The sequence below is a fragment of the Saccopteryx leptura genome, chromosome 6, assembly GCF_036850995.1.
Source record: "Saccopteryx leptura isolate mSacLep1 chromosome 6, mSacLep1_pri_phased_curated, whole genome shotgun sequence".
Lineage (NCBI taxonomy): Eukaryota > Metazoa > Chordata > Mammalia > Chiroptera > Emballonuridae > Saccopteryx > Saccopteryx leptura.
In genome coordinates, this window is record NC_089508.1 from 9,721,839 (window position 1) to 9,747,604 (window position 25,766).

Consider the following 25,766-nt stretch of genomic DNA (forward strand, 5'->3'; position numbering starts at 1 on the left):
CACCACCTCCTACTCTGAATAAGGCTTCATGACTTCCTGCAGTCCCACCACCTAGAAGGAAGCTCTTCCTGCGGCTTCTGCGGATTCAGCTTTGTGGCCCCTCTCCCCCCTTTTCTTTCTGTCTGACACTCTCTGGCCAGGCGGTTTTAAATTGCATTTTGTCTGCAAGCATCTCTGGCTCGCACACCATAAAGAAAAGCCGCCGAACCAGTTCCTCCTGCTAAGCAGCCGGAAGGATGGGCCGCAGAGGGCAGGGATGCAGGTGGACCCCCAGCTCCAGTGAGAAACCCCAGCCCTCCTTACACGCCGGGTTAGCCCCTGACTGTGAATGTTCTGTGTTGCCCGGGGCTGAGGAAAGAGACATTATTTTTCTCCTTAGGGTATAAGAAAGCTGACTTCACAGGATTCATTTCACTCACTTCACTTCTTTCTTCTGAAATTCCACTATCTGGTTCTCCAAATAGACCCAGCCCTGTAGTCTCATTTCTTTTTAAACCTGGGGCGATTGAGGTGCCCCCGGTTGGTTCGTTCAGGCGGGTGTATTTCCTTCCCTCCTATCCTCTTCAAAGGTACAAGAGTACCTGTTGACTGTCCTGGGAGTTAACCCAGAGGAAGGTTCTTAGAGGGAAGCATTGAGATGATTAGAAAGCAGAAAAAAGAAATGTGACTTTTTTTTGTTGTTTGTATTTTTCTGAAGTTAGAAACAGGGAGGCAGTCAGACAGACTCTCGCATGCACCAGACCGGGATCCACCCAGCATGCCCACCAGGGAGCGATGCTCTGCCCATCTGGGGCGTCGCTCTGTTGCAACCAGGGCCATTCTCTAGTGCCTGAGGCAGAGGCCATAGAGCCATCCCCAGCGTCCAGGCCAACTTTGCTCCAGTGGAGCCTTGGCTGCAGGAGGGGAAGAGAGAGACGGAGAGGAAGGAGAGGGGGAGGGGTGGAGAAGCAGATGGGTGCTTCTCCTGGGTGCCCTGGCCGGGAATCGAACCCGGGACTCCTGCACGCCAGGCTGACGCTCTACCACTGAGCCAACCAGCCAGGGCCAGGAAGTGGAGCTCTTGATTGAGAATCTCATCCGCAGAGTTGACTTTTGGGGCCTGTGACATTTCGCCAGTGGCACTTGGTCACCCACTCCTCTGTCCCCCCACCTGTACAATGGGATACACTTGACCCAGCAGGCTCCTGAACCCTTTAGGTCAGGGGTCCCCAAACTTTTTACACAGGGGGGGCCAGTTCACTGTCCCTCAGACCGTTGGAGGGCTGGACTATAAAAAAAACTATGAACAAATTCCTATGCACACTGCACATATCTTATTTTAAAGTAAAAAAACAAAACAGGAACAAATACAATATTTAAAATAAAGAACAAGTAAATTTAAATCAACAAACTGACCAATATTTCAATGGGAACTATGCTCCTCTCACTGACCACCAATGAAAGAGGTGCCCTTCCAGAAGTGCGGTGGGGGCCGGATAAATGGCCTCAGGGGGCCTCATGTGGCCCGCGGGCCATAGTTTGGGGACCCCTGCTTTAGGTGAAGGAGGACCCAGTGTGGATAAAGCGTTGTAAATCATTTGCCAGTTATTCTGACTGTGGGTGCATTTTCGGCAGGGCTCATATAAAGTGAAGTGTTATTTCTGGGGGGAGGGGGGGAACGACACCATTTTCCAAACTTGAGTTCACTGAACTCCTCCTAACTGAACGCCTGATGTGAGTCAGGGCGGCTGGAAATTCCTCCTGGTGGACGGAGTATGGCCGTGGCGTTATTCATTAATTCTCTTTCTTTTTTAATTAAAAAAAATAGACACAGGGAAGTACGGAGGGTAATATAGCAAATACCCCTGCGCTCACTCAGCACCCCAAATGAGCCTCTGCTAGTATTTATCATATCAGGACTTTCCCCCTTGGCCACGCTCTGGTTCCTTCTGCGCGGGGCAGGTGGGTAGCGCCCACTCCAAAGATAAATCAGATAGCACCTGAAACCGATGCCTAATAAACAGGGCAAAATTAACAGCCACGTTTCCAACCCCGAGACGTTCAAGAACAACCTTTCATGTAAAGGAAACCCAGGAACTCCTGGGGGAACTGGGCTTAACTGCAATTTGAAGGCTGTCAGAAATATTTACCGAGTCCCCGGCTTCTGGAAAAATTCCTTAATTTACCGAAGGGGTTAGATCATGAAGAAAGGCCTGGGGGTGCTGTTTATTCGGGCCATACCGATCTCATGAAGCCCACGGAACGTTTGGGGCCCCAGGAGTGTTTGCTCTGGAGCCGTTTCAATTTCTCCTCCTGCCCTCTCGCAGGATGGACCGCGGCCAAGGCCCCGTGCGCCGCCCCCGCCCCCGCGGCTCCTCCAGACACCGTCAATGGAAGTGATTCTCCGGGTTCTAGGTGAACACACGGCCCGGCCGCGGTCGGGGCTGCTAACTGGAAATTTTGTGAGCCCATCTATCAGGGGGTGTTTTGTTCGGGTCTCTCGCGATCGCTGCCTCCCATTAGCAGGAATAATATTTCCGTAAGAGTCTCCGTAACCTGATGCCCTCGTGCTTGGCCTGGAATGTGCCCAAGGAGCTGCGGGAGTCTGCAAAGAAAATAATCTGCCTTTCGGTTCAAAGTCGCTGGTGCCCTTGAAGCAAAGCCCTTTTCTGTGCACCTGCGGGCGGAATTGCCCTGTATTTTGACTCACCGGGGAGTTGGGGGCTCGTATAAGGCCTAAGGAAATGCCACCTTCCTTAATAAAAACAACAAAGAAAGCACAGGCCCTCCAAGGCTGTCTGGGGCAGGAGGCCTTCCGGGAGGAAGAGGGTGCCGGGACCACAGCTCACCGAGTTTCCAAGGCTTTCCTTACCCCTGGGTCTCTGGCTGGTTACAGCTGCCTCCCCCCATGTGTACTGTCCCCTCATCTCCTCTGTGACACCCCCTTTCATTGCACCCAGAAGCAGAGAGTACTCAGACTAACCATTCTCATGTGGCGGAAGCCCCAATACTGAAAGGTAACCAGAATCCGTACTGGGCTGGGGGCTTATTAAAGGTACAGGTTTGTGGACACCGTGCCCGTACTCTGTTGAAGTCCCTCTAAACCAGGGGTCCCCAAACTTTTTACACAGGGGGCCAGTTCACTGTCCCTCAGACCATTGAAGGGCCAGACTATAAAAAAAAACTATGAACAAAACTATGCACACTGCACATATCTTATTTTAAAGTAAAAAAACGGGAACAAATACAATATTTAAAATAAAGAACTAGTAAATTTAAATCAACAAACTGACCAGTATTTCCATGGGAACTATGGGCCTGCTTTTGGCTAATGAGATGGTCAATGTGCTCCTCTCACTGACCGCCAATGAAAGAGGTGCCCCTTCCGGAAGTGCGGCGGGGTCCGGATAAATGGCCTCAGGCTGCATGTGGCCCGCGGGCCGTAGTTTGGGGACCCCTGCTCTAAACCATCCTGCATTAAAGCCCTTGTTATCAAGCAGTGGTCAACAGAGACCTTCTTTCCAGCAAAGTCTTACATGGGACCCTCAGCAAAGGTCCATAAAAGCTGAGCGTCTCTGCTGAAGGAGGTAAAATGGATCGACTTCCTTCTTGATGTCCCTCAGTCACGATAGGGCACCCCAAAGCTGTTCTGCTGAATCCGGGGGTTCCAAGAAGCCAGGTTTGCAGATTCCTGAGCTGGGAGATCTGACCGACAAGATCCAGCCAGCCCTGGACTCTGGGCCACATCCAGCCAAACTCACATGGACACGGTACAGTGTCGGCTCACCTAGACAGCAGACCTCCCCGGTCTAGGCTCAGAGAAGAAAGGTTGGGGGGGGGGGCTTCCAGCTCTTCCCACCCAGGCCTCTCCCTTCACATCCCAGGTCCTGTGTGGAAAGTTGCCTTTTCCCCCAGGGAGAGGGAAGAGGCTGGGAGCATGGCTCAGAGGGTGCCGTTTACTGACCCAGGAAACCCAGGAAGAGAAGCAAGTGAGGCAGAGAGATGATGCTTCAAGGGTCGTTCCCTGCAGCCGGGCACCAGCTAAGGACATCTCACAGCCGTGAGACACATACTCCCGGGTGAAGTGCTGTCCTAAATAGGGCACCCTGAGACTCTGCAGGTAACAGTAAACTAGTTTGACTGCCGGTGTCAGTCTGCGAAGGCAGGTGCTGGGCCAGGCACTTTCCCCACATGACCTCATTCCATTCTAGCTCCCGTCCTCTGCAGTGGGTCAGACTCCTAAACCTGACCTTGTAGCCAAGGATATCAGGCCCAGGGAGGTTAAGGAAAATGCTCAAGGCCAAGTCCTGTTGAGGGCAGAACCCAGATTTGAACTCGGGCGTGTCTAACCCCCTTGCTTCTTGGTGGAACAGGTGGAAGGTGCATCTTGAGATAATGGTTCATCTCAGAAGCCCGGATGTTGTGGAGGAATGAGGCAGTCACATTCCATCGATTAACTTTTTAGCATTTTTATTAGTTTGATTTGTTATAATGAGCATGTATTATTACTTCGTATATCTAAACATATAAACACACATCAGAACTACACATGTAAATCAGCCTCTCAAACTAGGAGATCCTGGCAGGCCTCCAGACTTGGGGGTAGAAGGAAAGGTCCCCCCCGACTCAGCCACTTCACGTCCAGCTGTGCTGCTATCTGTCCTCCGCTCCCTCCCAACCAAGTTACGCACGCCAGCCTTCATCCTGGCTTCCTCCCAAGGGTGCCCCCCTCCAGACTCAGACTGCATATCGATGACGTGACAGCTGGCACCTCAGGGAGGCACGTGTATTTTGACTGAGCAGGATGGGAGACGGGGGAGCCCCGCTGACACGTGGGCCCAGGCCCAGGGGGTCACTGACCCGATGTCGTGCCGTCCCAGCGTGGGTCTGGACTGCACTGGTGGTCAGCCAGTGTGTCCTGACGAGGAACAGGGCTTTACCAAAGAGCTGGCTTGTCCGAACACTGGGCACGTCACCCAGCCTCTTGGAGCTTCCGAGTGAAGGGCTTGCACCAGGTCATTTGACATGAGCCCCGTTTCTAGAATGATTTCATTCTGTAGAGGGCTATAAGGAAGGCATGCCTTTTCTTTCTACCCTTAGGCAGAAACGTGGATGTAATGTGATTCTGAGATCTCATTTTAGAAGAGTCCCCAAGGGTCATTTGTTGGAAGGGACCCCCGACGCTGTTCCCCCCCCCCAATGCACCTGCTGCCCAGGCGTTCCCTCCAGGGGTGCAAGCTCACACCCTCCGTGGACAAGCCTCGCTGCCTGTAGACGGACGTGGGTGTCCGGAAGTTTTCTCTTGAGCGAACTCTGCCGCTGTAAACTAGTTCTGTGGGCTACCCAGGTCGCTAATGGGCTGTTCCTTCCTCTTCGTCCACAGTGCGACCCACCTCTGGAAGTGAAAGATTTGTTTGTTGACATACAAGATGGCAAAGTCCTAATGGCTCTGTTAGAAGTCCTGTCTGGGCGAAATCTGGTACGTACGGCCCAGGAGGGTCGGGAGGAGGTAAAGCGCCGAGGAAAACGGTGCTGAAGGTTGCTTTTTAATACAGATCTGTGTGTGTGCACAGACCCGCTGTACATCCACCCTGTGGTGACAGACTGTGGCGGGCAGCGTTCTTTCCTCTGTGATGAGACTGACATAGTCATGTGTAACTAAGCAGTATGTTTTTTAAAAAAAAAAATTTTTTAAGCAAATCTACCTTAGTAAGTAGATAAATAAATGCCCAGTGTTTTCTGAGTCTGTTCAGGCCAGAGATTGGAACTAGAACATTATAGTTGAACGGGTCAGCCGTCACGTGAACCCAAACGACAGCAGAGAATGAAGAAGGTGGAGCAGGCATCTTCTATTTGAATCTGTCACCCATCCCAAGGCTGAAACCAGAACAGCGGGCTTCTAGAAGCTTCTTGGAAGTGTGACCAGAATTGAATTGAACCCGCTGATCTTGAGGTTTACTCCACTTTGCTCTCCAGCCAGACCTCGTCACGGGGAGTATGTCAGCCGTGCGCAGGGTGGCCCTGTCTCTCCCCTTCACGGGGCGGAGCTTCTCAACCCGGTGCTCCGGACATGTCGGGTGTGAGAGTTCCTGGTGGTCGGGCCATTTGTCTACCGCAGGGTGTTTGACAGCCTCCTTGGTCTCTACCCCCTGGATGTCGGTCGTACCCCCAGGTGTGACAACCAGACATATCCTGGGAACATTGCCAGGCATCCCCTAGCGGCGGGGGGATGATCCGGCCACCATGCCAGTAGAGTTGATGTTGAAAAACCCCACTCCAGAGTCCCGGGTTTGATTCACCCTGAGTGACTCACAGGGTGACACAGAGGTGCTGCGATGACCTGTGAGCTTGGCCTGGCAGTTCATACTCGGGTGACAGACACCCACTGGGATGCCTTGTGATGTAAACCACCCCCTAGAGGGGCATCGTGGGCTTCCCTTTAGGATGCTGGTTCTGATGGTGCTCCTAGTGTGCCCAGCTGACGTGGCTGGAGTTTCAGCTTCTGCGGGCACTCCCTCCGTCCTCTCTCTCTCTCTCTCTCTCTCTCTCTGTCTCTCTCTCCCTTCCCCTCTCTACCCCTTGTCCCTGACTCTCTCCTCTTTCTCTTCCCTTCTCTGTTTCTCTGTCTCTGTCTCACTCTCTGTGTCTCTGTCTTTCTCTATCACCCTGCCTCGGTCTCTCACTCTCTCTTTATTTCTCTCTCTCTCTCTCTCTGTCTCTCCTTGTCTCTGTCCAACTCTCTCTCTGTTTCTCTTGCTTTCCCTCCCTCTCCTCTCTTTCTTTCTGTCTGTCTCCCTCCCTCTCCTCTCTTTCTTTCTGTCTGTCTCCCTCCCTCCCTCCCACCCACCGCCACCCCCACCCCCCAACCTCAGCCTGTCTCGCTCTGACCTGGGATAGCTGTGCACAAAGCTCTTGGCCAGAAAGCAGGAACATCTGCTACCCCAGGGAGGGACTGGAGGATGATTTAGCAGCTGTGCGGTGATGCCCCGGCGTGGAGGCCCCCGGCTCGGACAGAAACCGTCAGCCGGGAGGAGAGCGTGTCACTGCGGGGCTCGGGGGAGGGCGGGCGAGCGACAGCCAGGAGCTGGGTCAGAGGAAAACCTGACAAATCTGGCCCTTGTTTAACCCCGGGGTCCCCCTTGCACCAGCCCACCCGAGGGAAGTCCAGGAGCCATAAATAAAGGGTGGGTTCCAGCCGGAGCCCGACTTCCCCCCGGGGTGGATGCGAGCGAGCACGGGGGAGGGAAAGGAGGCCGCGGCGGCCCCCGCCGGCTCAGCCATCCCGTCTGCTTTGTGTCACAGCTCCACGAGTACAAGTTCTCCTCCCACCGCATCTTCCGGCTCAACAACATAGCCAAAGCGCTGAAGTTTCTGGAAGACAGCAACGTAAGTAACTGGAAACACACCTGGTTGACACAGGCCTCCCCTGCGGCGGGAATTGTAGTGCTGGTCACAGGAGGGGTGCGTGAAGGTCAAACGCTAAGATGGTCACATTAGACCAAGGGTCCCCAAACTTTTTACACAGGGGGCCAGTTCACTGTCCCTCAGACCATTGGAGGGCCGGACTATAAAAAAAACTATGAACAAATCCCTATGCACACTGCACATATTTTAAAGTAAAAAAACCCGGGAACAAATACAGTATTTAAAATAAAGAACAAGTAAATTTAAACCAACAAACTGACCAGTATTTCAATGGGAACTATGGGCCTGCTTTTGGATAATGAGATGATCAATGTGCCCTCACTGACCACCAATGAAAGAGGTGCCCCTTCTGGAAGTGCGGCAGGAGCCGGATAAATGGCCTCCGCGGGCCGTAGTTTGGGGACCCCTGAATTAGACCATGCTTAAGGGGAACCCGGCAAACCCGTGTCGGTTGGCGACACAGCCCCTGACTCCCCGCCCGCCCTCCGTCTCTATCGGGACAGAAACTCCCAGGGACACCCAGGCGTGGGGAGCACAGGACAGCTGACCGGGTCTCAGCTCTGTAGAACTTGGTTTACATTCTTTTCTCCTTCCTTTACCTAAGAGTGCAGTGAGCATGTCCGAGGGTGAACCTGTCTCTTAGAACCCGGAACGTGGGAGAGGCAGAGGTGGGAACAGGGAGGCTAAGTGAGCCAGGAAAACTTACAGAAGTCTCCCCTCTCTGGTAGAACTTTCTAGACTTTAATAGCTTTTCCTGTGTTTTGAATTCTGAATCGTGTCCTTCAAAAATGGGACCAGATGGCCCCAGAGGGGGTGAACTCTCCAGAGCTCCTCCTTTTTCGGTTAAACTTCGGCTGTTAGAATCTGGGTAAAGACACCGCAGCTCGACCCTCGGTCGTCAAGTGTGATTCACGCGCAGTTCTCGGTGGTAAGCCGCAGAAGCTGAGGCTGGCCGATGTCAGCAGAAAAGGAGTTTGTTGAAGGGGTGCTGAGTGGCGCACACAGTGACCGGGGTAGTTGGGGGTGGAACCCAGGGGTGCCAGGCACCAGGCCCACGGCATAGCTCCCCACGCCCCCCAACCCAAGGACCTGTGTGGACGTGGCCACCTCGGCCCTGCCCCCACTACTGCTAAGAGAAGGACACCACCGCCCCGGGAATGAACTCAGCGTCACACACTCCGATTCGAAGGCTTGGACTGCCCAGCCTGGACCCCTGCCGCCATCCCCGCTGCCGAGGAGTGGGGGTGAGGAAGGCACTGTTGGGTTTTGCCGAGAGAGGTGGGCTGGGCCTCCCATCAGTGTCCATCCATGTCCATCAGCGGATGAATGGATAAACAAAATGCAGCATATTCAGAGTGGAACATTGTTCGGCCATGAAGAAGAACAAAGTACCAACACAGGCTGCCGCCTGGGCAGACACGGAAAACATTTTAAAAGACGTCAGACACGAAGGACTACTTACTCTGCGATTCCATTCCTATGACATGTCCAGGACAGGGAGACCCCTAGAGTCAGAAGATAGGTTCGTGGTCAGTTAGGGGTAAGGAGACATGGGATTAGGGGAGAGATGGATAAAGGGATTCTTTTTTTTTTTTTTTTTTTTTTGTATTTTTCTGAAGCTGGAAACCGGGAGAGACAGACAGACTCCCGCATGTGCCCCACTGGGATCCACCCGGCACGCCCACCAGGGGCGACGCTCTGCCCACCAGGGGGCGATGCTCTGCCCCTCCGGGGCGTCGCTCTGTCACGACCAGAGCCACTCTAGCGCCTGGGGCAGAGGCCAAGGAGCCATCCCCAGCGCTCAGGCCATCTTTGCTCCAATGGAGCCTCGGCTGCAGGAGGGGAAGAGAGAGACAGAGAGGAAGGAGGGGGGAGGGGTGGAGAAGCAGATGGGCGCTTCTCCTGTGTGCCCTGGCCAGGAATCGAACCCGGGACTTCTGCACGCCAGGCCGACGCTCTACCGCTGAGCCAACCGGCCAGGGCCCCTAAAGGGGTTCCTTTTTGATGGGAGGGAGATGTTCTAAAACTGACACCTATCTGGGAAAACACGAAAAACCATCGAACCGTACGCTGGAGATGGGTGAATTGAGTGTCGTGTCAGTAATATCTCAGGCACGCTGTCCTGTGGAAAAGCATGATCATGACAGCGCTGGTGTTTCTGCCGAGTCGGGTTCACCATCAGCCGTGGCGCTCACGGTGCAGTGGAGGGCACGGGTTCTGGAGCATGGCTGCTGTGGCTTCCAGCCCTGGAAAACGATGTAGATTCTCTGAGCCTCCGCTTCCACGTCTGTGCAGTGGAGGTGACGGAAAGACAGCCGAGCTTAGAGAGTCGCTGAGGCAGTCGAATGTGCCCATCCAGGCAGCGTTCGGCTGAGGCTCTTGCTACTCCCCCCACAGCCCCAGCCCCTCCTCCTGGAGGGGTGTGCCAGGTGTGGCTCTTCCAAGCAGTGTCTGCAGACACCTGAGTTCCGAAGGGGCGTGGTGTTTGTGGTAACGGGTGGGCGGGCCTTCTCTTACCTGTCCTCAAATGTTGCCAAACCGTCCGCAGTAGCTGCCCCTGATACAAGAGAACGTTAAAGCTCCCCTCTCCGTTCATTTTTTTCATTTAAAAATCTGGAAATATTCTATATGTGGGTGCGCGTTGTCAGCTCTGTGCCCTATTTGCCAGGCAGGTAAGACAGGGAAATGACCCCAGGGTGGCAGGGAGGGGTGAGCACAGGTGAGTGAGACAGGAGGAAACAGACATTTCAGATGCAGTCTCTGTCCCACTCCCGGGATCCACAAACCACTTGTGGGCCCTACGAGCCCCTTTGTGTCGTACTGCCCCAGCTCTAGGGAGGACGGGCCGCAGTGGCTCTGCTGAGCCGGAGAAGTGCCCAGAACTAGATGATCAATGCCAAGCAGGTCCTGGGAGGGGCAATGGGCAGGTCCCATCTGCTCCAGGGTTCAGATGGTGCGAGGTGTGGCCGACCAATGCTGTTCTCTCTCTCCCCCCACAACTATGCGTCACAGAGCATAGCCTTGGCTCCATTGTTAGAGACTGGCGGCCCCACCGACCAACTCTCCTGGTTGGTTCCAGCCTCTGAGCCTCAGCTTCCACATCTATGAAATGGGCATATTAAGAGGATGAGGTGAATTGCCCTGTGAAAACCACTCGGCAAGAAGTTGGGCTCCACCATGATGACCATTATTGCTGCCTCACGCTCTATGCGGCAGCCAGTGCGGGAGAAGGAATATTCCCGTAAGCCTCTTCTTGGTCCACTTGCCAGTGTGGCAAAAACAACTGAGTTATGAGAAGGCGAGGACTTTGTCCCCAAATCTGCTGCCTGATGTCTGGCTGTCACATTGACTTCACTGCGGGGGCCCCAACAGTGGCTGGACACCCAGTGTAGTTGGGAATACCTGCTTCTTGGGGCCTTGGATGATGCCTGCAGTCACCGCCTTCCCTCGGCCAGGTGCTCCGTCCCTCGCCTCTCCTGGGACGGTGCGCCATCCTGTCCGCTGCGTCCCTGCACGGCGGCTCTGTCTTCTTCTCCCTTGGGACGCGCCCCCCGAAGCTCAGCTCAGAGTCCCGCGCTGGCCTGTGGCCGGTGAGCCACAGGAACGGAGGGAGCAGGAGTTCGTGAGATCAGCAGGCCGCGTATCACGGGTGATTCATCACATGAGACGTGTGGCCATGGTGAATGTGAACAGAATGTGGGACTGCATTTGACTGGCCGTGTTACGCACCATTTTGACGGCTTTCTTTCCGGATCCAGCCTGCCCGTGATGAGCTCGTGCTGTCTGAATTACACTCTGAGCATCAGCCTGCCAAACACCCTCGGCTGGCCAGGGAACCTGGGAGGGAGCTGCTCTCGCCCTAGGTTAGGAAAGCTCAGCCCCTTCTAATTGGTGTTGTCAGAAAGCCGTGACAACTGGTAGGATCAGAGGCCCCTGTCGACATTCCTGAGAGGGAAAGGGAGAAAGGAGTACTTGAGTGAGGCCTCCTGTTTGATTCCCCAGGTCTCCCTGCCGAATTCTGTAGGCTGGTTTTGGAAAGTTCACCTTGACTTTCTTTCTCCTCTCTTCCCGCTGAAGAATGGGTATTTTTACATTTAAAAGGGGTTGTGAAAATGTGAGAGACAGGGGCCACCTGCAAAGTCTTCACTATGACTCCCTGACCCTTTGTAGCAGTTTGCAGGTCCCTGATCTGGGTCCTCGGGCTTTGTTTTCAGAATGAAGTGATTAAGGGGAGTGGCCCTGACTCACACCTGAGTGGGCAGCAGACTCCCAGGGCAGCTAATTCGGTAGGTCTGGGGCAGAATTTGCGTGTCTACCGTGTTCCCAGGAGACCCATCCAGGGACCACACTCGGAGAACCATTGCCTTGGGGATTTGCTGAGGATCATCCTGTGGTCAGAACCTCGTTTAAAAAGTAGATAATGTCTTAAGGATTTCTCGAATAGACACGATGTAACCAATCAGCAGGATATTTTGTAAGGATGCAGAAACTCTCAGGTCCGCCTTATCCCACCACCACGCTGTTTCTAACCAGCACTGGATAATTACTGTTGCCATTGTGGTCCATGGTTGCTGATGTCAGCGCTCTATGCTTTTCCAATCTGTGCATGTTAAATCTGTAGGTTTGGGGGTGGTAGTGGAGCAGGCAAACAGACCTCGTGGGCACTTAGCATCTGTCCCTGGGAAAGATGACTTAGACCTTATTAAGTGGATGACTCCTGGCACGTTACATTTGACCTTGCTGGAATTTCCTCACCTGAAATACAGGGATGATAGACGTGCCAACATGGTGGGGTTGTTGTGATGGCAAACTGAGTTAATAGTTGTAAGGAGCTTAGAGTATTGTCTGTGCATGGGGAGTCCTGTGTAGGTGATTATTACACACACAGTTAGGTACACTTTTGCACGCTGGGGTCCCTGAGAGGTGGCCTTGGGCAACACCGGACAACACAGGTGAGAAGGAGAAACAGGTCTATGAGGGCATCGGAAAATAAGCTGTTCTCGACATCCATGGCCGCTCCGGTTAAGCTCCTAACTTGCTTCTCTGCAGGTAAAACTGGTTAGCATCGACGCGGCGGAAATAGCAGATGGCAACCCCTCTCTGGTTCTCGGGCTGATATGGAACATAATTCTCTTCTTCCAGGTAAAATCATTTCCTTCCTGTGACACAGGGAAGGAACGGTCTCCTTGTGTCTGTCTGCTTAGGGCCAGCGGAGCGGAGCGAGGCCAGATCAAGAGTGACAGGGAGATGGTTTCTGACAAATTTTGACTTTTCTGTTTCCCGAAAAACGACGGGAGGACACCAGAATCCTGTGATTTTAGAGACTTGAGTCCTTGTGATTTTAAACGTGGTGGGGGTGGGGGTGGGGGCTCTGTTCTACAGGAGAGTATATCCATCCTCTTGGGAATTAAGGAATTAAATATTTACTTTGAAAAATAGTTTTTATTCTAAAGTATCACAAGAAAGTATCACTGGGGAAGTACTTCCAAAAACTGAACTTGGTAGAGTTACTTGCCGAAAACGACCCGTGCTCATCAGAGATAACGAAAGAGGCTGTCTGAAAGACAGCTCTGGGAAGAGGCGTGTGTGACGGGGAGACTGTCTTTCTCCGGCCTCAGCGACATCAGCCTCTGTTTGGAAATACGGGTCTTGTAGCGAAGGGACAGGGACTGTGGCTGGGGTTTGAAGGCAGCATTTAAAGTCGTGCTGGAGTTCATCTCCCCGCGTAGAAGGGAGTGAGCTGACGCTTCCTCTGCTCAGACCCCGCTCTTCGAAATAGAACACTGTGGCGCATTATGTAATTGCCCTCCCAAGGGTGAAAGTGATCTGCGTGGAGGTCATTTGCTGGGGTTTCTGGCTCAGTGCTGTGTTTCAGGGACGGGGTGAGCACAAAACAAGGTTTGGAGACAACAGATCTAGTTCTAGGTGAGCCTTGAACTTCAGAAACCAAAGGCTGTCTCTCTGAGCCGGTTTCCACATCTGGGAAAAAGGGGCTCTGGTTATAACAATGTGAGCGTGTGAAGGGACGAGTGTGGCAGAGCCCGAGGTCAGCTGCAGTGTTCTAGACAGGCCTCAGTCGCTGGGGGTCGTCTCACACTCCCTGACAGATGCAGGAAGCATCCTGAAAATGTGTAAGAAAGTTTGGGCCTTAAGTTCACCCGAGGTCTTCCTCCATTCATTTGGCAGATGTCTGTTGAGGTTCTCTGTGCCGGGTTCTGGACACACAAAGTCCTGCGGCCATGACTTTCTGGGATCACAGATAACTCAGCCCCATATCAGAGAGCTCTGTGGTGCAGGCCGGGATGGAGGTGGGAGCAGACCTGGGCAGGGGCAGTTACTCAGAGGAGCAGGGGAGTGAGGCACACTTCCTGCGGGGGGTGACGTCAGAGCTGGGTGTGAAGGGTGCTGGACCGGGGCTTCTCAGACTCGACTGCGTACGAACGGCCTGGGGGTGGTGCTGAAAGGTGGACTGTGCTTCTGGAGGTCTGGGGCAGGGCCGGGCCTCTGTCCCATGATAGAAGCCACTTCTAGAGGAGCCAGGAACTCAGTGATGGAGGAAAGGGCCAGCCAGGCAGCAGGACCAGGATGAGCAGAGGCAGTGGGGCTTGAAACAATGGGATGGGTGCGTTCTAGGAGTCCGCCAGAGGGAAGGGGTAGGCGGGGTCAGTCAGGAAGACCTTGTGTGCGGAGTCTAGCCAGAGCTAGAGGGACTCTGGGAAGAGGTGACCTTCCCTGTGAAGTGTCATTGCACGCACTACATACAAGCCACATGGAACAGGCCGTCCTGGGTACTGTCCTGTCCCCTGACACACGGCCATCGGGAGGGGGTTTCTCTCTATCTGGTGAGCCGATTCTGCATGAGCTGGTCCCCCCCAGCCAGGGTCCACGTGGCCCCTGTGGTCAGAGGAGGGTTTGCCCTGGGTCTGTCTCCGCGTCTGAAATGACTTCTTCCTTGCAGATTAAGGAGCTCACGGGCAACCTCAGCAGAAACTCTCCGTCTTCCTGCCTGTCACCCAGCTCCGGCGGCACAGACTCCGACTCCTCCTTCCCACCCACGCCCACCGCCGAGAGGAGCGCCGCGATATCAGTGAAAGACCAGAGGAAGGCCATCCGGACCCTGCTGGCGTGGGTGCAGCGGAAAACCAGGAAGTGAGCGCCGGGCCCTGCCCACTGCGTGCTGTTGCCGGGCAGAGGCCGGAGACCCTCCCCGGAGTGGGCGGCAGGGAGGGGCGTTAACGTTCATTAAGTTATATACCAGTTGTGTGCCTGCCGTTCAGTGGAGACCCTCAGAACAGGGAGTGCTGCGTGTTTTTCAGATTCTGGGCCAGAAAACTGGATTCACAGAATTTTCAGTTTGAAGAAAGCTGATGAGAGGATGTGAATACAAATCGCAGGGACTCCACTATGTTCAGTTTCCCAGGGAGCCTGTCTCTTGGCTCCTACTCACGTGTACATATTTATATATTATTAAGCACCAGGGTATCTTTTAGTCTGTACCTACTTAAAAACTAATAATAGCAATAGAGGCTGTTACGTATCATGATGAGTTAGGTTGGCCTTTCCAAAACTTAGACGGTGAACTGGAGCCAAGTTCCTGGCCTCCTGTTTGACTCTGTGCAGTAGGCAAGGGTATCAGTTTGGCAGTTTGGTATCAGACTTTGTACTGGCAGCAGCCAACAGCCCTTGGGGCCTCTGGCCTGTGGGCTAGGATGGGTAGAAAGCCGGGCCACATAGAGCAAAAGCCACACCAACTCAGGACCACCTCACCTCTGCCCTGTACACTGAGTGAGATCCTGGTGAATCACCCCCCCCACCCCCCCACCCCTCCACCCCCCCCACCCCCGCCACATCTGCAAGATGATGACTCACCGTTGGCCACCTTACAGGAAAGTTAGGGTGAAATGATGTAGACCCCACAGAAGTGCCTGGTACAGAAGCCCCAGCACATAGAAAGCGCTTCCCAAACATCTGATCTCTTCTTCCCAGTGGATAAAAGAAGAAAAGAGATGGCAGGGGGTGGAGCTTTGAAGTTTTGATTGAGAGGCGGAGCATGTAGAGTTGATTAACGTGAACGGTCATTGCATGTTGTTTAAAAAATCAACCAAATGAGAGTCAGGGCCACTGAGGAAGAGGAGGTGTCTTTGGGGTGATACAGCAGTTCTGTTCCCCCAGGACTCTGTACCTGCCATAAAGTGTCGTGGTGCATACACCGCCCCTTATTAAAGGAACTGATGAGACCAAATAAGGTCTGGGGCTTAATTCATAGCCTGCTGCAATGTCAACGTGCTGGCTTCAGTAACACGTGCTGGAAATATGTGAGGTTCTCTGCTTTTGCAGCTTCTTATGAGTGATTTTTAAATAGGAAGAAAAAAAGAATATGTTTCTGTTTTGTTTGTTTGTTGTTTTGTTTTGTTTTTTTAAGAGAATTCAGTGGTCACAGTGGAGAGACGGGCAGGTCTCCGGGGATGGTTTCTGAAGGAAATCCGGGCCTGGCAGGATTAGAAGTCTCTGTCCCCTCACATATGATGTGACCTGCCCCTTGGTGAGCGGCTTCCCTGGGCCGCCTCCACGGCACATTCTGTTGCCCTCCTGCCGTTCCTGTGGGTTCAAGCCAATGCCTCGCATAGCAGCCTCTGGGAGGTCACAGCGAGGTGATCCCTGTTTCACCATCGAGGGGCCTGAGGCCTAGAGGGGCACGGGGCTGCCCAAGGCACAGAATACAGGGGCAGCCAGGTGTGCACGTGGGACTCTCTGGCTCCATCCTATTAATGCACAGCACGTCCTGTTTGCTGCTTTGAATATATCACTGATAAGATGAGCAGTGTATAAAATTCCTTCTCTGTCTATCTGGCAATAGGGCAACACTAGGTCCTGTGTGGCCTCCTCGTACGACACACACCTTCCTCTTCTGTCTGTCCAGAGATGAAGATAGGGTGGAACAGTGCAGCTCTCCTGGGGCTCCGGGCCCAGGGCATCCTGGCCTGGTGAGGTCAGCGGCATCCGGCCCCCTGGGAGGCCCGTGAGGCTGCAGTGTGCTGACCCCCCCTCCCCCCATCATTGATTCTCTTTACTAAGCTGCACGCGGCCGCCCTCCTGTTTTCCCTCAGGTATGGCGTGGCGGTGCAGGACTTTGCGGGCAGCTGGAGAAGTGGGCTGGCTTTCCTGGCTGTGATCAAGGCCATCGACCCCAGCCTGGTGGACATGAAGCAGGCCCTGGAGGACTCCATGCGGGAAAATCTGGAGAAGGCGTTCAGCATCGCACACGACGCCCTGCACATTCCCAGGCTGCTCGAGCCAGAAGGTAGCAGTGGTGCTTCCTCTCTCCTGTCCTTCTTAATGACTTTTATTACCTGTGCAACACCTGCTGTCCGGGTAGACAGTTTAGAAAATACACGAAAACCCCAAACAAAGCATTCTTTTATCTCCTATATTCCTACCACTGAGATAATTTTTTCCAATATTTTTCTATGCATTTAATTACAATTTCTTTAACATAATTGGAAGCCTTTGGTGCGTGTATAGTTTTAACCTCTCTCTTTTTTACATACATTTTAATTTTGACATCAGTATTTTTGTTCATAGCTATAATGTCTTTATTATACACACATACATATATATATATATATATATATATATATATATATATATATATATATATAAAATTTTTTTTTTGTATTTTTCTGAAGTTGGAAAGAGGGAGGCAGTCAGACTCCCGCATGCGCCCGACTGGGATCCACCCGGCATGCCCACCAGGGGGAGATGCTCTGCCCATCTTGGGGCGTTGCTCTGTTGCATCCAGAGCCATTCTAGCGCCTGAGACAGAGGCCATAGAGCCATCCTCAGCGCCCGGGCCAACTTTACTCCAGTGGAGCCTTGGCTGCGGGAGGGGAAGAGAGAGACAGAGAGGAAGGAGAGGGGATGGGGTGGAGAAGCAGATGGGCACTTCCCCTGTGTGCCCTGGCCGGGAATCGAACCCAGGACTCCCGCACGCCAGGCCGACACTCTACCACTGAGCCAACCAGCCAGGGCCTATACATATATTTTTATTGGCTGCATAATGGTCCATCTCGTGGGCCTACTAACATTTACGGGGCTCTTCTACCACTGTGGACCTTGGCGTTGTATCTGAGGGGCCACATGTATGCACAGCACCACGGAGAACATCGTCCTGAATGGAGCTCAGAGTGCTACTCAGTCAGGTCTTTCCTTTCTGGACCGGGTCCCACCAGCATAATGACAGAGTTGGAAAGGACACACCTTTTCAAGGCACTTAGCTACCTCTGTCAGATGGGTTTCCATATAGGTCAGACTAGTATGGGGCTGCTTCCAGCAGTGAGGAAGGGTCCTCGGTCACCAGACCCTCTGATGAAGCCAGCAGTAAGCTAGCTGCTCCCAGTGGAGGGACTGAGACGGAATATCGGGTGACCTTGGGACCAAGGAGTCCTGGATTCTACGTCCCAGTCCCTTTGTTGGTCAGCCTTTGGTGAGATGGGTCACCCTCTCTGAGCCTGAATTTCCTGAAATATAAAAGGAAGAGAAGTAAACCTCGGTGGGCGGTGGGACCCTTCCCCACCGAGCATCCCGTGAGCCCCTTTAAAAAGATCGCGTGTTCGTGTGTCCTTCTAACGCCTCGTCTCTCTTAACAGACATCATGGTTGACACGCCGGATGAGCAGTCCATCGTGACTTACGTGGCACAGTTTCTAGAGCATTTCCCAGAGCTGGAAGCCGTATGTTGGTTTTCCTTACCTTTAATTCTGCAATGGACCTTTCTGTCAGCTGGTGCTCAGGCGAAGCTGGGGCCTGGGCCGTGTGGTTTGAGAAGCAGTGATAATCAAAAATGGATCTCAAGCCCCTTGAGCGTTGCCTTGTCACACTTTAATTTCAAAACTATACGTAACGTGTGTTACATTTAAAAGCAGGATGGGAAGTTAGTCAGCTCTTCCCAGACCAAACTTTTTTTTATTTTTTAAATTAAATGCGAAATGGGAGGCAAAGAGACAGACTCCTGCATGTGCCCTGACTGGGACCCAACTGGAAAGCCAACTACAAGGTGATGCTCTGCCCATCTAGAGCCACTGCTCGGTTGCTTGGCAACAAAACTATTTCAGTGCCTGAGCCAAGGCTGTGGAGACATCCTCAGCACCTGGGGCCAAATTGCTTGAACCGTTTGAGCCATGGCTGTAGGAGGGAAGGAGGGGAAGAAAGAGAGAGAGAGAGAGAGAGAAGGGGGAGGAATGGAGAAGCAGATGGTTGCTTCTCCTGTGTACCCTGACCAAGAATTGAACCCGGGACTTCCACACTTGGGCCGACGCTCTACAGCTGAGCCAACCGGCCAGGGCTCTCAGACCAAACTTTATTAAGATTATAAAAGATGCTCGCATGTATAATGGATCACTGACTTGACCTTTTAGATGTTAGATGGAACATTTTATCAGTCAGATTTTATCAGAATGTGCAGAATTATAAGACAGTGTTCAAAACACACCGTTTTATTTTTAGAATCTCAGATTGTACTTGGTGATAGATTTTTATTTTGAGGGGGAGTGGCATGAGACCTTTTAGAGGTTGTTGAACCTCCACCCAATCCATGTACAACCCAGAGATGATAATCATAATAATGACAATTACAACAGTAACAACAGCCCTTTGTCGAATTGATTGGTAATTTACTGAACACCTACTCTTGGCAGAGGACTCTCCACAATAAACTAGATGGATGAGGCCCCTGACCTTGGGTTGCTTTGTTCTAATAGAGAAAACCGTTAACCAGTCATCAAACACATTGCAATTTCAATTAGTCGTAAGTCATAGACAGAAAAAATAAGCACGAAGAACTAATTCTTGCAGAGGGAACAGGGTTGCTCTTCCAGCTGGAGGCTGGTCAGGTAGCTGACCGCCGTTCCTGCAGTCCGACACGGTTTGGTGTCATCATCCTCATCTTAGAGATGAGAACACGGGCACTGAGAGGCTGAAAGCCCTCTCCAGGGTCACCCAGCCACCAGCTGTGGAACTCTGGGAGCCCAGGTCTCTGCGCTTCCGAAGGTCAGGCTCTTCGATCCCTCACGACATGTGGCTGAAACTGAGCCCCCATTCAGTACAGCTCAGAGTAGCCAGACTGGGTCCCTCCGTGCTGTGGCTTTCATTCCAGTTCCTGTGTGTGTGTGTGTGTGTGTGTGTGTGTGTGTGTGTGTGTGTTTCCTGTCTGTCCCTGCCCCACAGATCCCTTCCCAGGGTAAGTCAGCAGCAGGTATTCCATGGGCCAGAATGTCAGTCTGCCACTTGAAACTGTGTGGCTGTGAGGTGCTTACTTCACCTCTCTGATACACGTGTCTGAGATGTCATCTGTAAAAGGAAAATATTACCCACATTACTGAGTTATGTGAAGAATAAACTGGTGTGTCAAGTACCCAGTCCTGTGCTCGGCACAACGGTTGGTGCTCAGCAAATGGCAATGGTTGTTGTTATTTGTGTGATAATATACTACATAGTATAATATATTAATTTGTGTAGCTGTAGACATTATCCTATATAATATGTGACATGATAACAATTTGTAATTTTTCTAGTTCATTACTAAATTCTGAGATAATAGGCATCAGGGTTTTTATTAGCCCTGAGCCCTTAAGATGTAGGAAGAGTTTGAAATCAACTCAAACTCTTATGGTGTTTGTAGAAGTCACAGCCAGGATTCAGCATATCTGACGCTTGGATCTCCCCCGTGCTGCAGACTGGGTCGGGGGAACGAGAGGGTGAGCAAGGTGTGAGACCTGAGAAAGTCATCCTGAGTCGCAGGACACCGTGTGTCACGGCAGAACAGTCCATACACCTCCCCGGGGGACTACAGGTGGCGAGTCTCAGCTAACCTAGGCACTCATTAACCTGTTGCTCAACAATTGAGCTGAGTTCAGTTCATTTCAATAAACATTCTTGAATCCTGGCCATCCATGTGCCAGACACTGTGCATAGCTTGATGGCCGAACATGCGGTTTATTATGGTTAAGTGTACCATGTTACCTTGCAAAGAATTTGTCTTATGCACTGAAAGAATTGACATTCTTTAAATTTCAATTAGGTTGAGTTGGTTAATATACTGTTCTCATATCCCATAGGCATCCTGATATTTTTTTTCCTGCTTTTCCTATCAATTAGTGCAAGAGAGAAATATATATTTAAAATCTCCAGCTAATGATTGTGGCTTTAGTTTTCTTCTTAGCTCTGTCAGTTTTTGCTTTATGTATGTTGAAGCTGTGCTATAAATGTATGCACATTTAGGATTGTTGTACTTCCTGATGACTTGGCTGTTTTATTTTTATGCAATTTCTCTCTCTTTTTTTTTTGTCTTGCACTGTGCTTTGTCTGATAAGAATATAGCTGTACCACCTTTCTTACGCTGCTTGCATGATCTATCTTTTTCCATCTTTTTCCTTTCAGTATGTGTGCAAATATTTAAACACATCTCTCATAAGCAGTACATAGTCAGGTCTTGTTTTTTATCCCTCTGACAAGCATCCGTACGTCGTTGAATTAGTGTGTTCTTTTGTCCATTTCCAGAGCTTTACTTTGCTGTCTTGATTATTGTTTTCCCTCAGTCCTGTCTGTGCTATGCTCCTTTCTCCTTCTTCTCTAACTTTTTTTTTTTTTTGGCTTATTGAATAATTTTTTGGGTTTTCATTTTAGCTCTTCTGTTGGCTTTTTAGCCACATCTCCTTGTTTTATTTTTCTAATAGTTCTTGGGATTATAATACTCATTTTGGGCATACCTCAGTGTACCTTGAATTCTTCTTATAGCACTTCAAGTAAAATGCACGTTTTATATATTTTTATGTATGCAAAAACGTAATTCCGCTCACTTTCCCTCCATTCCTCTGTGCTATTATTGCCACTTACTTCACGTCAACGTATGTTTTAGTCCCAATACTTTGTTTAGATTTTTGCTTTAAACAGTCTGGAGGCATTTTTTTTTGTATTTTTCCAGAGTGAGAAGTGGGGGGCGGCAGACAGACTCCCCGCATACGCCCGATGGGAACCACCTGGCATGCCCACCAGGGGGTGATGCTCAGTTCATCTGGGGCGTTGCTCCTCTGCAACAGGAGCCATTCTAGCGCCTGAGGTGGAGGCCACGGAGCCGTCCTCAGCACCAGCTTTGCTCCAGTGGAGCCTTGGCTGCGGGAGGGGAAGAGAGAGACAGAGAGGAAGGAGAGGGGGAAGGGTGGAGAAGCAGATGGGTGCTTCTCCTGTGTGCCCTGGCTGGGAATTGAACCCGGGTCCCCCACATGCCAGGCCAACGCTCTACCACTGAGCCAACCGGCCAGGGCCCAGTCCAGAGGCTTTTTAAGAAAACTTGTTTGTCTTTTATATAGACCAGATAGTTACTATTTCGTGTACTTGTCATTCCCTCTTTCAGATGGCTTCCATCAATGATCATTTCTCTTCAGCCTGAAGAACTGTCTTTGTGTTCCTTGTAGCATAGTTTAAATAGTCATTTCAGAATTTTTGTTTGCTAGTTCTGATTAGAACTATATTTGGGTCAACTTCTAATGACTGTTGTTTCTCTTGATTATGGGTCTCATTGCCCTGCCTGAAATTTTTTATTTTATGCCATACCTGGTGTATAAATGAACATTCCTCCCCCCCCCCCCAAGAATGTTCCTCTTTCCCCAACATGGATTTACAATGAGGAACTAGTTAGGAGTCGATCAGGGCTGTGTTGCAGTTTTATTTAATTTCAGCTTTCCGGTTTCAGATGATTTTAGGATGAGATCAACGCACTGATTCCACCTGTGCATTGGGAGCCAAGCACTGCAGGGCCCCAAGGTCATCCTCTGCCTCCAGCCCTGCCCGCAGCTGGCTCTCACTCAGCACAGGTCCTGGGTGGGAGCATTAGCATTTGAGGGCATTTGGTTGTGCATTCAGGGCCCTTTTAGGTTCAATCTCTCATGCCAGCCCACGCCATCCACGAAGAAAGTGCTGGCTGGTCTTCCCTTATCTCTGGTGGGCCCGTCCCCAGACCGGGCAGGGCAGTGGCCCACAGGGATGAGGTAGCTGACGATGTCTGCTCACTTAGAAGAGCTCGTCCCCCTCTAGAGTTTAGTTCACTGAGGTTTCCTTGTATCCATAGCTTGGAAACAACGTTAGTGCTTTTAAGATGCTTTGGCAGAAATAGTCGTCTTCCGCCGCCCTCCGCCACTGACTCAGAACACTTGGCACTGGTTCCGGGGTGGCTCTTTCTGCTTTGGCTTTTGCTCTGTGAGCGGGGAAGACACTCCGCACATGCACGCGGTCCTGATTCTGTGCCGCCCTGTGCTCCTTTGCAGGAGGACTTCGTGGATTCGGACAGAGAAGCCCCCATCGAGTCCACCTTCGTCCGCATTAAAGAAACGCCTTCCGAGCAGGAGAGCACCATCTTCTTTCTGGCAGAGAACGGGGAGCACGCCTACACCGTGAACCATGAAACCAGCCACCCCCCACCCTCCAAAGTCTTTGTCTGTGACAAGCCCAAGAGCGTGAAGGAGTCCTCCCCGGGCGACATTGCCAGCCACGCGCTGTCCGATACCTCCGACGGGGCCGTGCACCAGCCCGTGGACCAGGGCCTCCAAGGGGTCCCAGGTAAGACCAGCAGCATCAGCGAACCATCTTCCGAGTCTCCTGTCTTACCCAGAAAGGACAACCGAGGGTCCCTGTCTCTGCCCATCAAGAAAACTGTGCACTTTGAGGCTGACACCTACAAGGATGCTTCCTGCAGTCAGGACGCTTTCCACAGTCCAGACTTCGGCAGTAAGGACGCTTTCCACAGTCCAGACTTCGGCAGTCAGGACGCTTTCCACAGTCCAGACTTCGGCAGTAAGGACGCTTTCCACAGTCCAGACTTCGGCTCCGAAGGGAGCCCGGGAGGGGCGAAGGAGCTGCTGCAGCAGGATGGAGACCTCTCGGAGGTTGCCGAGGCAAAGCCGGAGCAGGACGTCCCCAGGGTCTCGGCAGCGCCCTCTGACGAGACCCCAGGCGATGTCCCCCTGGGGGACAGTGTGAGCGGTCGCTGTCAGAGCTCTCCCTCCTGGAATGGGGCCTGGGAGCCGGCAGCCAGCCAGGGGGAGGAGGGCCAGCCCCAGCCCCCCTTTGGAGAGGACACTGTTATGGCTGAGTCCTTGGAGATCAAGGTTCAGCTGCACACCGTGGAAGCTATGGATGAAGAAGGCTTTTTTGAAGGCATACCACTAAAAGCCTCTAAATTTAACAGCAACCTTTTCAGTTTCGCCTCGACCAGCCAGGCTTTCGGTGAGGAGCCTGGGCCTCCTGAGAACAAGCCTGCCGAGGAGGAGGGGCTGGAGGAACACGGGGAGGAGCTGGGCGGACGGAGAAGCCAGGCGGCGTGCGGGCAGGAGGGTTCCGACCAGCCCCTGGGGCAGACCGGCCGGCGAGACCCCCGCGCAGACCCTGGGCAGGAGGAGCCCGGCCGGCACGACCCCCGCGCGGACCCTGGGCAGGAGGAGCCCGGCCGGCACGACCCCCGCGCGGACCCTGGGCAGGAGGAGCCCGGCCGGCACGGCCCCCGCGCGGACCCTGGGCAGGAGGAGCAAGACCGTGTTTCGGCCCCAGAGGAGGCACCGGTGGATAAAAAGCCAGAGGTGTATGAAAAGGCAAAGCGGAAGTCCCCGCGGCGCCAGGACGGGGAAGAAGAAGGGGACGACGGCCCCCGGGAGCTCGGCAGAGAGCTGCCTTCCGACCCCCCGAGCAGCCGTGCCAGCCTGGAGACCCTGGGCAGCCGCAGCGAGGACCGCCTGGACTTCAGACCCTCCCCGCCCCTCTCCAAGGTCTCCGTCATCCCCCACGACCTGTTCTACTACCCCCACTACGAGGTCCCCCTGGCTGCGGTTCTGGAGGCTTTTGCAGAAGGCCTGGAGGATTTTAAAAGCGAAGAGATGGACTTTGAAGACCCAGAGGACTATCTGTATGGCATGGGGCCCAGGGAGGAGGCGGAGGAGGACAAGCCTGAGGAGCCCGGGGCCTCTAAGAGCAGCTACAGCTTCTCCGTGCCGGGCGAGGACCTCCCCCAGTTCACCACCCAGGAGGCCGAGCCGGACAGGGGTGCGGAGGGTGCCCGACCAGCCACTCCCCCGCCCACCCAAGGGGACCAGCAGCAGGAGGCCGAGGACAGTGCCCCTGTGGAGAGCCACCAGGTACTTGATCGCCCCACATGGGGAGTTCTGCTCTCTCTGAAGCTCAGCTTCTGGCATAAAATAGGCTGCCTGGCACACATCCCAGGCTCCCATCTGAGGAGGTGCTTGCTCCTTAAATTCTGCCCCCTGGGTGCCTCGCTGGCCTGCCCCAGCCCTGGCCCTGCCCTGCCCGCAGGGCTGCCAAGAGGATCAAGTGTGGTCACCTCTGAGGGTCCAGTGTAGTAGAAACAGTAATGATTTTTAAATTTATTTATTTATTTTATTTATTCATTTTTTAGAGAGGAGAGGCTGAGACAGAGAGAGAGAGAGGAGAGACAGAGAGAGAGAAGGGGGGGAGGAGCTGGAAGCATCAACTCCCATATGTGCCTTGATCAGGCAAGCCCAGGGTTTCGAACCGGCGACCTCAGCATTTCCAAGTAATGATTTTATATAGAAGTCACAGCTACACTTTCGGGACCCTCAGTGAATCGTAGCCCCCGGCAGCGGCCAGGAAAAACCAGAGGGGGGCCTCACATGTTTGACGCTGGCCCTGAGTTTCAAAGGCCTCTTGTCTGTTTGACACTGTTATTGTTTGGCCTGGGTGGTTTGAAGGGGGTGTATAAACAGGGCAAAAAGGGACATGCACTTCTGAGCTGGGCACATGCTTAGCTGCCACTCGAGGTTCTCATTTCTCCTGGCCCAGTAGTTCAAGGGGGACCCCCAAGTGCACAGTGAGAGGATGCAGGGTCCCTGGTGTGATGCCATGAGGGGACCGTGGGGAGGGGCCTTCTGCAGGTGCACGGCAGACAGAGCCCCCAGAGTGAGGGGCCTTCTGCAGGTGCACGGCAGACAGAGCCCCCAGAGTGAGGGGCCTTCTGCAGGTGCACGGCAGACAGAGCCCCCAGAGTGAGGGGCCCTCTGCAGGTGCACGGCAGACAGAGCCCCCAGAGTGAGGGGCCTTCTGCAGGTGCACGGCAGACAGGGCCCCCAGAGTGAGGGGCCTTCTGCAGGTGCACGGCAGACAGGGCCCCCAGAGTGAGGGGCCTTCTGCAGGTGCACGGCAGACAGGGCCCCCAGAGTGAGGGGCCTTCTGCAGGTGCACGGCAGACAGGGCCCCCAGAGTGAGGGGCCTTCTGCAGGTGCACGGCAGACAGGGCCCCCAGAGTGAGGGGCCTTCTGCAGGTGCACGGCAGACAGGGCCCCCAGA

General features: G+C 53.0%; 1 protein-coding gene across 2 annotated transcripts in view; it reads left to right on the forward strand.

Annotated features, from left to right (window-relative positions):
- CLMN (calmin) overlaps positions 1-25,766 on the forward strand; it is a 119,177-nt gene that overhangs the window by 76,275 nt on the left and 17,136 nt on the right. For both annotated transcript variants that reach the window (XM_066344391.1, XM_066344392.1), the window contains exons 3-9: positions 5,363-5,458; positions 7,282-7,365; positions 12,454-12,546; positions 14,363-14,553; positions 16,512-16,705; positions 18,051-18,133; positions 22,721-24,580. In XM_066344391.1, coding sequence (XP_066200488.1) covers positions 5,363-5,458; positions 7,282-7,365; positions 12,454-12,546; positions 14,363-14,553; positions 16,512-16,705; positions 18,051-18,133; positions 22,721-24,580 — 2,601 coding nt within the window. The remainder of the gene's footprint in view (positions 1-5,362; positions 5,459-7,281; positions 7,366-12,453; positions 12,547-14,362; positions 14,554-16,511; positions 16,706-18,050; positions 18,134-22,720; positions 24,581-25,766) is intronic.